We start from the raw sequence: 13,883 nt of genomic DNA, 5'->3' as shown, positions 1-13,883 counted from the left end.
CCATTCATAATTTTTTTTTCATTGCAAAGCATAATAATATAGGAAAATCTGTAAAACTTATCTGCTTTGTAAATTTTCAATTCCCGTCATTTGCTCAGGCTCCGTTTCAAATTCACGAAGGGTCAAATTGCATATTATGCGACGCTCAAATTTATCAAAATTGAAAAAGAAATCACATCCGGTATGAAATGTATGCATTTCTATGAGAAAGTTTTCGGATAGCATTTGTACGCATTAGCTAACCAGCGGTCTTAAACGGCTGCAGCTGGATGTCTTTATAAGGTAACCAGAATGCCATCCCCACTTCCTTCACAAGATTTTGTGAAGCTCATCAGCCCTTCCCAGCACCCTGTTTGCAGGGCAGGGGGTTACGAGCGAACGTCGCGAATTGTTGGATGGTTGTGATCATACCAGGCCGTTAGTGACATGAAAAAAAAATCAAAATTGTACATTCTGTAATTAAAAATGTCTTTCTGTTCCTACAATAGACATGCAACAAACTAACAATCACGAGTTTCATCTGTGTAATAGTTGCTTTGCATGCCCTCTCCCCGAATGTACCAGTAGTCCTGTAGTTTTCAGATGTCCTATCCAAATACTCTCTCAATTTATTATTTGCATCTATAATTTGATGTACATGAGATCGAGTTCCGTGCATTATCACCATGTACATCCCGCGCAAGTGGACCATTCCATGCCCGTCGCGTTCAAATCTAAATCATAATTTATCAAATTACACTGCGTAGCTGGACTTTGGACTGTACTTAATGATAACTTAACCCCATGCACAAACATGTACAGGTACATTAAATACACCAGGAAGTGATGTCTTTTTAAGGCAAAAAGGAAGGGGAACCGTACACTTCAAGTTATTTCACAAATAGGAAGACCCAATAGAGCGTACAAGTGGACCTCAAAACCTGCAAGATGTTACTGGAATACAGTACATCTGGGCACCATTTATAAGATCAGGGATGAGATTGTTAATGTTCAAAACAAGTCTGAAAATTGGATGAAAGGTCTGAAAGATGTATTGCTTTCCAAACTGATCCTTTCTCACTTATTCCAAAAGTCTGATTTCAGACAAAAGTCTGAAAAACCTCATGCCTGTAAGATCTACTTATTATATGTACATGTCTACAACGTGCATGTTATAGTTTGTCCCAGCAACAATGGGAAGCACTCATTCAATTTTGTACTGTATGAGCATTCTAAGATTGGACACTCTGCGTGTGACTTTTCAAAATTGATTGTTTTGGGGTTCATTTCTCTCAGAGCAATTACGGTTGGATACTTCATGCCAATGAAGAAAAATTAACAACATGAATTATTTGCTGCAAAATTTGCAGGAGTTGAATTGTGTCCAACTTTTGCGCATTTGCAACGCCAATACTAGCCGTGATGTCACAAATGTGCATCCGCGTTGGCTTTCGTGCCGAGTATCAACCCTCTTTTTCTTATGCATGTCAAAATTTTGTTTCAGCCTTGCACAAGAACATGCACCACCAAGTCGCATTTTAACGTCACAAACTCGCATTCGCGTTGGCTTTCACGCAGAGCATGATCCTGCCTATTAGGCTTTAAGTTTAAAACCCTGCATGCCCTGTAATTTCAGATGGTGCACAGCTACAAATGTAAGTCGCATTTCCTGTGAATTCAATGAATACAAATGTTTCACACTCTGCATTTTCCTCACACTTCTCTGACATGTCTAAGCCCCTCTAAAAGCTCTCCATTCCACCCAACCTTTCCTTTCGTCCTGTAGCTCCGAACAGATTCAATGACCTCAGACATTCAAGCAAAAAAGTCCTCCTCGACAGAGAAATTTAAAGCACAGACCAAAAAAAAAAAAATCATAATCCGTAAGATGGCGTGAGGCGAGCGAGATCTAATCTATCAAGGCAGACCAGAGCCTTCAAGAAGAAGGAAACTGGATTTTCCCCTTGGTGGAGTGATTCTATTAGCGTCTTTGGGAGGACAGCAGAAGGGGTCATACAGCCTGAGACAACCTGTTCCAGGTTGGATGACTCTAGGGGAAGGAGTCGCGATCTCAAAATGTCCACACCTTAGCCTGTGTGCACAGGCACAGCTCAAGAAAATGTCAGAATGAGAATTGCTGAGCAGTAACATTACATGTTCCACATTTATACCTGTACATGTTTAATTATACACACGTATCTATTAGGACCTTGCATTTTTTCCCACCATATTTAATTTTCATCCTTAATGTTGAGCTGATACGAGCTTCAAGACACTTCTACCTGGTACATGTAGGTGTACATGTACATGTACATGTACATAAAGCAAAACAAAATTGCCTAACCCTCCTGCTTCTGAACAGTCACAGAAAGTTAAAAAATCAGTCCTCTTCCCTGACATGCCTTTTACACAGGCTAGTCACAAACAGTCAGATCATATTTTAAGCAAGCACTGTGACTAGTCAAATTCAGTCAACAGACAAAAGCAGGCAAGTGGTACATGTAGGTACCGGGTACAGCTGGCTAATCAATCACCTGCAGTCCAAGTATAGCTGTATAAAGTCACATAAACAGTCACAGCCAATCAATCCTGCTTTATGTAGGCTGGGAGCTCTTCACTTGATTGATTTTGACTGCAAGAACAACTTGGCACAGAATGTACCGGTACATGTACGCTTGCTAAGCTTCAGCCAATTTGATCAAATTATTCACAACACAAATCAATTTAGAAAAACATAAATCTGTCTCACTCAAAGCAAGACCACAACAAATGATCATTTGATTGAGCACATAATCAACAGAACATTTCAATGTACATGTTTTCAAAAATATAATAAGGAGCCACTTTTATAGTTTATAAAATGGATTTCAGTAGCATACAGGGGGCCCCTTGAACCATGATATGAAAGTCTACGGTTTGCCTAGCAACCAAGAAGATACAAAATGTGAAGTGGCAGGATATGGTTAGGTGTACAAAAAATGTAGGTGTAGGTCTACCGGTCTTGATCACATATCAATCGTTGACTGTATTAAAATCGATATTGTAACCTGACTACTCAAATTGTATGCATGTATGCGTTTCATTGTAACTACCGGTGCCCGTGTTTGAATGAACACAGGTCTACCTCAAGCAGAACTGGTGTCATCCAACACTGGCAGGCAAGTCATAAAATTCACATGCAATTACAACAAATGATGTGTCCACAGGTCAGCTGTAGATTTTGGATGTTCTACCCAGGCAGAGCCTCTCTACCTTGGTCTTGACCATGAAGGGTTGAATGTTACCAACATCAATTGAGAGCCAGACTAGTGTAGAAGCCGTGTTGGATTCTTGCTAGTGTGAATGGGATTCCCTAAATCTCTGTGTTGGTACCGGTGTCATACATACATGACAATCGGACTCCTATTAAATCCGGACTCCTTTACCCGATTATTTGTTAAACCCTCTCATAAGGTGTGCGTTCTTTCAGCAAAACGAAAACAATTCACCCACACATCCCTATGTGATCCGTGGACAGAACCTTAAAACGGTGGTTGTGTTTAAAATTCCGTAACTTGAAAAGTACATGAGTGATTTGAATGATTCTTGTACTAAAAGAAAGCTTATGAATATGAATTGGACTTTCATATCCTAGATTTTGAAAGTTATGCAGTACTTCACTAAAACAATGGTCCCAACATTTGGGTTTCGTTTTTTTTCCTCACCCTGTACATACATTTACATGTGATGTAAGGTATCAATACTATGATATGACATGCCTACATCGCAAAGAGCAGTCAGCATTAGTGTCCTAATGTAATCATTCATTTGACAACACTTGGCCTTATTCATAGGGGCATTCTGAAGCAGAGAGTAGATACTGTGCTAAATAGGAACAGACGCCACACAGGTAGATGTACGTATCGGACACATTTTCAAACAAATAATTTGGTTTACTTCACAAAACGTAAGCATGCAACATAAGAAACCCCCCCACCACTTACCCCCCCCCCCCAAAAAAAAAGATCATCAGAAACACAAAAGAAATGTTCCTACATAAAAACTATAATTCATTTGGAGTTGCTCATGTTATAATGTATAATATTATTCTAATGTAATTGTTTTGGCATTTGTGTCTCATATTCATAATCTTGCTCAATATCCAAATTTACATATCTAATGAAATATATGAGAAAAAGTAAGACAGCTTTTGCTTGTACATCATGTACATGTATACATACACATGTACATGTACTTAAGAATATATGTAAATGTACAACAATTGCCAAGATAAGAATGTCAAACCACATGTACACATACATGTATATAACGGCAATGTTTGTCTAGAGTGTACATTTTATTTCAAAAGTCAGGGATTAGGGAATTTGCTATGCACCATAACCAGTTAAGATATGGCTGAAGGCAAGTGCAAGTTAATTATGTAAATGAATTCCCCTACTTGAGCCGTTCAAGGAGTCGCTTCAATAATGCCCCCTCCTCAGGTCCTTCATCATGCATTTTGACCAACGAGGCATTAATATTGCATGGGTAAGCCTACGACAGTCTGTGCATGATGATGTCTCCACCCCTCCCTCCCCTAAATGCATTGCTTACTTGGAACCATGTCCATAGACTACATTATGAGTATTGGGTCCATCATTCAGGCATTCATCATAACCTCATTATCCTGGGGGGGGGGGAGAGAGAGAAGGTGAACTCCGTCTCACTGCCGGTCGCCACGACGACACACACGGCCGGTCTCCCACGACAACCAGCCTCATTTCTAGACAGTGATGGAAATTAACTCGGACAGCTTTTTATCTTTTTTTGAATATCGTGTTTTGCCACCTTTTCTTGCGAGGGTAAAAATCTTTTTATCAACGGAGTGCCCTGGCATTACATCGACACGCAAGTGCAGAACTTATGTCCCTCTCAGCGAGTTATGGTTGGATAAAAGGGGAACCATTTTGCAGATGAGGAAATCTCTGGGGAGTTTTTTATCTGCGAGTTCAGGCAGAGGATAGGCCGTCTTGTCTCCTTGAAGATGAAAAGGTGATGACATTATGACTTGGATCTTGGGTACTGTACAACAAGCATGACCAAGTTCTATTCAGCTTGACATATTGAATGCTTTTAACGGCCAAGGAAACTGAATGCAGCTCCACGGAAAGTAATCCAGGGGACAAACTAACAACTATGTATATTGATTGAAACTGATCTATCTTATTCTGCATCTCTTTGTTTGCGGTATGCTCAGGTAGTTGCTGACAGGCCAAGGCCAGTGTCTTTCAGCCAGTTGTCACGGTCGTCTACGGTCTTTCTTATTTTCTTTCTTATTTCATTGGAAATTGAGTACCTTTTTTAAACCCCTTAGGCATCTGCCATGAGATAGACCCCAGAGCACTCAGCTGTTGAGGAGGTTGTGGCTCAGCAGCAACTTTTACATCTCGCTGGAAGTGCGTATATCTGATTAAATTGTTTGTCAATATTTGTTTATTTTTAATTTACAAGGCTTGTGTTTGTGTAGAACAACAAATAACAATAATTATTTAGTTACTTGAATAACAGCAACCTTATTTCTTTGAAAGACACATACCGGTACATGTAGTTCATTCTAAGATGAATCAAGTTCTGGCCATGCCCTTATCCTGAGAGAATTCCCGAAGCTGCATGCTACTGAATCGATATGCAAGCCTCAATTAGTATGGTTTCCATAGCAACTAGTCCAAATTTAGAAACCTTTGTCTGGATAAAGGGCAGTGCAGTTACACAGTAGCCCAATGGGTTCCTTTGGGCATTTCTGAAACTGCGGCTTCGTCTGTGGCTTCGGCTTACAAACCAAGTGAAACACTTCTGACTCTGGTTTCAAATACAATGTAAGAACATTCAATTGCAAAAGGCCTCCAAAATCAAGGACCTGATATCATGAGGCTGCGGCCAGAAGCCGAACCTGGAAATAAGCCCTCAGTTTCAGAAATGGTCCAATACAACTGTACTGTCTTGGGCTTAGATGACCCTACAGATCACTGACTATTACTGGGAAAACTGTGTGGGTTGCACATGTGTGTGTTTTAGCAAACATATACATGTACAGATAGAGGGCAATGACCCTACGGATACGCTTGCATGACAACAGTTTAATAAAATGCATCAGCCGACTTCAAGAAATGAATTGGCCAGGTGGGATGCTCATTATTAAGAAATGGCTCACTAATTGCCTTCCGAGCACATAGAGTGAGGTTTACTAATCTTGGATCCTGCAGGGGGTGACTAATTTGTAATTACTCTCGCACAACTCACAAAATCATTTTCTTTGCAAATTGAAGGCTAAACAGTGACCAATTGCTTAGCTGGGTAGCACCTCTCTGAAGTTGGTTGTTCCTCTTTGATCCATTAAGAGAATTATACTCGTCTTGATCTTTAACCCCTTGCAAAGGTATTGTATACCATTTGCAAACAAACAAAAATGAAACCGAAACAAACACTATGAAACAGCCTACTTGATTGAAAGATGCACTTGGTACGGTACGCTGTCATTTTCAAGAAAAGGGGAATTACCCATTTCCTGATGGTTCAGACAGATCCATAATTGAAAAAAAAAAAAAAATTTTTTTAATATTGCTACATCCGTTGACAGGCATGAGCCAACTTTTGACTTCATTCAATTTTTTTTCTTTTATTATTTGACTTTGAGCTACATGTATGATACTCACCTCTATACTAAAATATCCTCTATCGACATAGTCGCCTAGAAACAGGTAGCGTGTTGATGCGGGATTGCCACCAACTTCAAATAACTTCATTAAGTCGTAGAATTGGCCGTGAATATCTCCACATACTGTAAGCAAAGACAGACCATGGTTAGTTGCTGGCAAAATGAAAGCATTTTTTTTTCATTAAGTGTTTTGTTATAGGTATGATCCTCCCGTTGCCAAGCGCTGTAGTGAAGTCGTCACAAGTCAAATAACAAAATATCAAAATGAATTGTGGGGACGTTCATTAGTCATTGATCAATCCTTATACTCGTAACCATAATTAAGATTAGACTTGTGAATGTCGGCAGACTTGACTACAAATCTGTTCTTTCCTATGCAGGCCGTGCAGCGTAGGCTACAAAAATAGGTGGCCTCTTTTGCACGAGTACCCCTCAATGGTAAGAAGAGTTGGGGGAGACCACTGGGAGAGACATTTGAAGGCATTGCCGACGACGCTTGGCACTCATACAAAGACGCCATGGTTTTGTGCACATTCAGAATCAAATTAGTTGTGCTACATTCTCCTGAAAGTTGACAAAAAGCGCCCTCGCTGTTCATGCCCGGAGCCGATAGCCTGCGATGCATGCCTGATGGACTTTTCCCTCTACAATCCATACCTTCACATGATTTTATCAACTTTTTGCAAGACGGCGTTAATTTTAAAATGTCCAATATTTTTGGAAGGCAAAAGATTTGAATAAACTGGCCAAATGTACGTCCATCCAAAAGTGTCTAATCACAAGGGACAATGGCATTTTTGCCTATCGCAGCCGTGCTTAATGGCCAACATGCGTCTACAAAATGTAGATCGGTCTACTGCTCAGACACTGGGCATCAATCTATATTACACAAATCACATGACCAATCACATGACCAACCACATGACCAGTTTGACCCACCTGTTACGGGTGCCTCTATTTCTAGCATTGTCGATTCTCTCCTTAATAGTTCTGCCCCCTTGTTGATTATTCTAAGTGCTACATCTTCTTGTAAGCGTCCCTCTAGGACAAAATGTTGCTTTAAGACATCTGGTCGTGGAAAACCCTGGGCATCAAAGACTTCTTTCATGGGCAACCTCCGCGTGGGCGGGTAGGGTACACCTGAAGAGTAAAGAAAAAGGGGGTTATATGTCAAATGGGTAACATTTCCAATTGCTGGTTCAGATTTCAGATTTTGTAATCCTTGCCACGTCTCCATGATTTCCTGTGGGTATTAACAACTGACTGCAGATCTTTTGGGAGTATTGTGACGTCGTGTTTGATAATAACACCAGAGTATTCTTGTAACCAGTAGCCATTTAAGTCACGCTGCACTGAGGCTATGAAAACGGGCTATTGAATCACAGGCGCCAGACTATACATGTAGGGCTGGCACAATCCTAATTAGGTAACTTGTATTCTTGGAATGAAGCAAGAGACAGATTGCCCACTGCTGAAAAAGCTGGCAAAAAAGCTGTCAAAATATGTGGATGCTTGAGGCTGGGCTGAGTAGAACACTTCAATCTCATGTAGGATATTCAAGTCACACCTTATAGTAGACTTCAAGGTTCTCCAAAAAAGGTTTCAGTAATCCAGTATGCAAAAAAACATGGTGCTTATATTTATAAAATTAAAAGGGGCAACGTTAATATCACAATTTACATCACTTCTTCACTATTTTTACTATTTTAGCAAATGTCCAGGGGAGTTTGAACATCGACCAATAACAGAAGAGGTGTGTTTGCTCATGAATATGTACAGTTTGCCGCCACTAAAATATCAGTTCAGTGTTGTCAGTAACAGCATCCTGTCAACAGCTCTGTGACCTGTACACAATTATCAGCACAACCCAGAAGCCAGCTAGCATTCAATTAGAATTACACCTCAATGCTACTGCCCAACAATGCCTGATACTTTCAACAAACATGGGCCTGAAAAGGCCAAACAAACATACAAATAGCCTGAGTGCTGAGGGAACAATAGAGTGGTATGACAAAGAACATTAATACCCCCTAGTCAGAGAGGGTAGGGGGCTGGGAGGTGGCTCTAATTGTTAGGGCAGGTGTATGTCATGGGGCTTAGGCGTAGCCTCAATAGGTACGGTAGGCTTCCAATGTTTCCCCATACATGTACCGGTAGATATGGCCACCCTCACGTCGACTTTGTGACAACACAGAACAGTTGACGAGGTTTTGTATAACAATTCAGTGTTCGGCTCTCAGTGGGTCTTGGGCCTTATTTGTAGTGACTAATTAAAGTGAAGGAATAGTTGCTGAGACATTCTTACAATGACTGCATGCTGTGGTCACGTTTATCAGGCAGAATCAAGCTGATCGTTCATGCTAGGCCATTCAATAATTGGACATTGATGCAAGTCCAGTCGATGAGGGTTACCTACAATTGTTCAGCTCCACATTTCTAACTATAAAGCCTAGATATATCAAGAACAAAAGCAAGCAACTTCCTTTCATCCCCTACAGCCTTTGGCATTTATTCCAGAAGTGTTAACTGTCACTAATCTCATTCAGTGTTGGTCTAGAGTGCCTTTCACAGTGTTTACTCTGGGGTGGACCCTTCTGATTACCGGCAGTAAATTGTTTTTTTTTAATCTTTTGCATAACACTCTAGTATTTGAACAGACATACTAATGCGGTGACATTAACTGTTTCTGGGTGAACAAGACGGTAATCATGTGATACAAATGGGATATCGCATTAAAGCAGAGTGTGAAAAAAAATCAGGCAATGACCATATGCAAACTATTTGTAGGGCTGTACCGAAAATACCGAATATTTGAACTTTGGATTATGCACTGAATATCTCCAAATAGCATAATAATAACCGAATAGAATATTCAAAAAATGTGAGCTGATTCAAAAAAATGTGCGCCGAAAAGATGAAAAAAAAAAAAAAAGTCTGTGAAGTCAATTTATTTGTAAGAGTTGAGTGGTTTTACACGTATTGCCAAAATATGCATCTTTAAAATCTGTATCTTTAAAATCTGTCAAAAAAAACCCCAGCTAGTCAGCCGACTCCAACAAAAATATATCGATAGGTATAGATATTTAAAAAAAAAATTTACCTCAATGTCAAAGCTGCAATATTTTTATTTTTTTGTAAATATATACCAGTATTTGTACAACCCTTACTCAACAAATCTTTCAAACCTTAAAATATTTGCAATTGCCTACTCAGTTCGCATGGTCGCGGTTCAGTGTTGTTACAATGGCGCCCCACCGACCGTGTTTTTGATTTATAGCCGGACAGCGCAAGGACTGGTAAATTAACACGATGCAAAGTTTAAATAAATTGAAGACCAATTTCCGGGTGACCAGTCTAAACACACTCGCACTTAGATGGGGATTCATATTTCACTCGCTTCCGGTAGCTTATTGACCCACGGGCAAAAGAAAGGGGGAAAAAAAGACGTCTCACTTTGTACCTTAAATGTCAATTTGCAGTAGATGTGACCGTTATAAGTCCCATACATGTGTGACTGTACACATGACTATTAAGCATCTATTGATCTGTTTTGAGAGGAAGTCAAGCTAAAGGCAGCATGTTGAATTAATGACCACTGAATACAGCACAGTAAGAATGATATGAAAGTCAATCATTCTCTGTTGCAGACTTGTTTTTCTTTATTCAGACGTTTAACACCAATTTTCTAAAAATGGGATGCAGCATTTTTGAGGAGGGATACTGAAAAAAAAAATGTTCTTTTCTTTCATTTGCCATGTGTGTATTACAAGGGAATAAAACATTTGAAAACATCAAAAAACAAATCTACCAAATTATAATGAAGTAGGCCTACCTTAAATACTTGACTGTAAGTGAATAATTGGTTCAAGCATCATGTAAAATCATGGCACCTGGTGTGCTGTCATTTCCAGGAAAAGTGGAATTTTTGTATCAATTTCCAATGATGGTCGAAAAAAAAAAACTTTTCAAATACTGTCCCAGTCGATATTTTGTTTGCAATCAATTACACATCCGTGAACGGGTGCAAGGCAGCTAGTTTCCCGATCTGGCGATTCTCTGACGTCTATAAATTGCTCCGTTTCATCCGAAGTACATGTAGGGTCCGGGAACCAAACTATACAAAAACAGATTTTTTTTTTCTTGGTTTTTCCAGCATCTACAAACACCATTTTTAAACAGATCAGTGTAACAATATTTTTTCTATAAAATACTAACCCCCAAATCCATCCATATATAAAAATTACAGCAAGAGAAATGTTGTTTGAGTTAAAGAGCAATATTTGTGAACTGCTAGGACAGATAGTGTAGGATTTATAAGCAGGAATATGGAATACATGTATCAATAACGATATTTACAAACCCTTTGTCCAATTAGGCTAAAACTTTGCATACACGTGCACCGGTATTCTACACATGAACATCTCTTCAAATTAAAAAAAAAATAATTAAAAATTGGTTGTTACATTAATAAAAACAAAAATCTTTTAATAACCCACATTTCATAAACACCTACACATTCAAATGAAATAGCAATAAAAAAACTGCATATTTTGTAAAGTACGTGTAAAATGAACACAGTAATCAGCCACTACGGTACCTCTTTAAACTCACCGGAAATTGGTTGAACAAAAGTCTTAAGCCTATTTGAGAGTGCCACTCTGCGAAAGAAATGGCCTCCGTACAAGTCCCTTTAAGTAGTGTGTACACAGTGAGGGGAAAGGATGCTTAGTGTTTTATAAGGCCGGATCCTGACCCAGTACTGCAGCAGCTGCAGGGACAGGAAAACAGGCTAATGGCTTCCCCCAAGAACCATTAATAAAAAGGAGGGACTAGCTCAGAAAAACACAGGCGCAGAGACACTGCAGGACAGATGGTGTGTTGTTGTGTTTGCTTCATGTCTGTTTCTCTTTAATACAACAGTTTTCCAATACACTTTTTGCCCAGAGTTACCAGTAGCACCCACACATCAAATTCAGTTATAGAGAATGGACGAGGAACTGTAGATTCGTGCTAAGAATAGACGAGGCGAATCCTGCACAATTCTTTTGTGATTAAGCTCAGGGCAAGCAGGCAGACTCAGTCACGCTTCACTGCTCTCTGCAGTGCTGATTTTGTTTGTGTGCAGTGACTCTCTGTGGTGACTACCTTCGCCTGAAACTGACCCGCAGGGTTTGAAAGGGTTGTACATATTGCTCTGAATATGAATATAAAGAGAACTTCCGTTTTAACTGAAGGCTTAAAGATTAAAATCTTACAGCGTTCAAAGGGAGAATTTATGGTCAGACACTGAACAATTAACAACCATTTATCATAGTTCCAACAAGTTTTGATTTAATTGTCTGGCCGAAAGAACGCACAAACAATTATCATCTTCCAGCACACTGACATGCCTGACTGATCATCCAGCATCCCCCGACCCTAGCTTGGTCTCCAGTGTAACAGTGTATCCGCTTCACCGCTTCCAGTGCCACCCTCTACCATTGGAATCCCTCAGAATACAATGTCAAATGTGGATGCCCCATGAACTACATGTACAGTCGCATTCCCAACACAGAAACATACAGACTTGTACGCCATGCAATATATTCACTGGCGATACAAGTCATGTGTTACTTTTTAATGCATCCAATCAGATACCCTTTAAAGGGATTATAATTCGAAGGCTACATTGTGAGTGCTCCTTTAATCCCTCTACATCATGTACTGAAACAATCACCATATCCCTGTCAATACATGTCTCCAATTCGTAATGCATTTACTGCATGTCACCAGGTGTTAGGACTAAAATGAGATCACTGTGTCCTTGTTGTTTGCAACTCAGTGTCACTGGACCGGATTCTGTCTAGTTTTTGCCTTCCTTTTGCAAAACCTTTTTTGCAACATGGAGTCCTTCCTTCCTGCAAGCTCGATTTGTCCATGAAATGAAATCGGTGCATGTATGGATTGGGCATGAATTTCATTGTTTGTTTAGTGTTGCATGACATTATACTGCACCACAGTGTGGGCATGGGGTGGTAAATTATGGTGTTGATATGGTGTCACACTCACTGTTTGTACTTGACATTCATAAATACCCGGGACAGTTCACCAATTCCTATTGGTTGAGAGCCTGTCACGTGGGTGGTTTTAAACCGCCGGTAAAACACCGCTGCGTTCTGTGCTACATAGTGCAGTATGTGCCGCGCAGGTACCAATTTCTATATGATTATGAGGAGATTTTTAGATTATGAGCATGAGGCACATACCATAGACATGGCCGGACGGTGTGTCACAAAACATGAAGTAAAATTGTTGAACAAAACCATTGGAAATTTTTGAGTTTTTGACTTGTTTGACTTTTTGACCAAAAGGTACATTGTATTTATGAATGGGAATAAATATGTGCTTGGCCAGTATATTTAAACAAGTACGTTTAAAACCAGCTAGGGTCTGGATGCGAATAATGCCCCAAGTCAAATTATTTGTTCCCTTAATTAATGTAATATGGTGCAACCACTCTATGAGAGGTGACATAACAGTTCATAAATATTTCTTAATCAATGTACAAAATGCACCATATATGCAAAGCATTGGTTAGCACTGAGCACATATCATTCTCTTGTCACGACAATTGTTTTGTGACGTAATTGCAGGCCGTTCAACGCACACACAGGAAATTTTCAAGGCCCGGAGTTACGGTATTTGTTAAATAGCCGAAGTTATAAAAATCAACTTGCAATTCAACATAATGATCATTTCATCTAGCTCAAGAGCCTGACAGCTAGCAGGTAATCAGGCAAGCTTGTTCTGACCAGGACTCCCTCCAGGGATAAGCAGACCTAGGAAGAGTAACACACTTACCAGCCAATTCTCTTCCCTGTCAATCTGATTTGGCCTCGGAAATAAAAGACAGTAATTTCATTGCTTCTCAGATGTACTTTTGCAGTGGCAATGACTCAAATAATACACAAGAAGCTTTTACAAAAGAACTTATTCTGAAAGAGAGACTCCGAAGAGACAAAAATAACCAACCAGATTTGAAATATTTATGTTTATTAAGGTATATTTACATACATACCAGTACATGTATGACAGTCCTGGCTAGGAAAATAAATTGGCGACATCGACATCAAGAGTTAAAAAATGTAGTTTTTCAATTCAGTTCACTCCGTGGCCACAGGCAGTCATTATGATAGTGTCGTCAAAGCGTCATGTACCGGTACATGTACAT

At 39.7% G+C, this 13,883-nt stretch overlaps 1 protein-coding gene across 3 annotated transcripts in view; it reads right to left on the bottom strand.

The window, feature by feature from the left end:
* LOC119730542 (serine/threonine-protein phosphatase 2B catalytic subunit alpha isoform-like) overlaps positions 1-13,883 on the bottom strand; it is a 79,067-nt gene that overhangs the window by 41,284 nt on the left and 23,900 nt on the right. For all 3 annotated transcript variants that reach the window (XM_038203516.1, XM_038203515.1, XM_038203517.1), the window contains exons 2-3: positions 7,613-7,813; positions 6,672-6,796 (exon numbers count right to left, since the gene is read on the bottom strand). In XM_038203516.1, coding sequence (XP_038059444.1) covers positions 6,672-6,796; positions 7,613-7,813 — 326 coding nt within the window. The remainder of the gene's footprint in view (positions 1-6,671; positions 6,797-7,612; positions 7,814-13,883) is intronic.

This window comes from Patiria miniata, unplaced genomic scaffold, assembly GCF_015706575.1.
Source record: "Patiria miniata isolate m_02_andy unplaced genomic scaffold, ASM1570657v1 HiC_scaffold_22, whole genome shotgun sequence".
NCBI lineage: Eukaryota > Metazoa > Echinodermata > Asteroidea > Valvatida > Asterinidae > Patiria > Patiria miniata.
The sequence above is the reverse complement of the archived record's forward strand: the minus strand, read 5'-3'. Positions and strand labels throughout refer to the sequence as shown.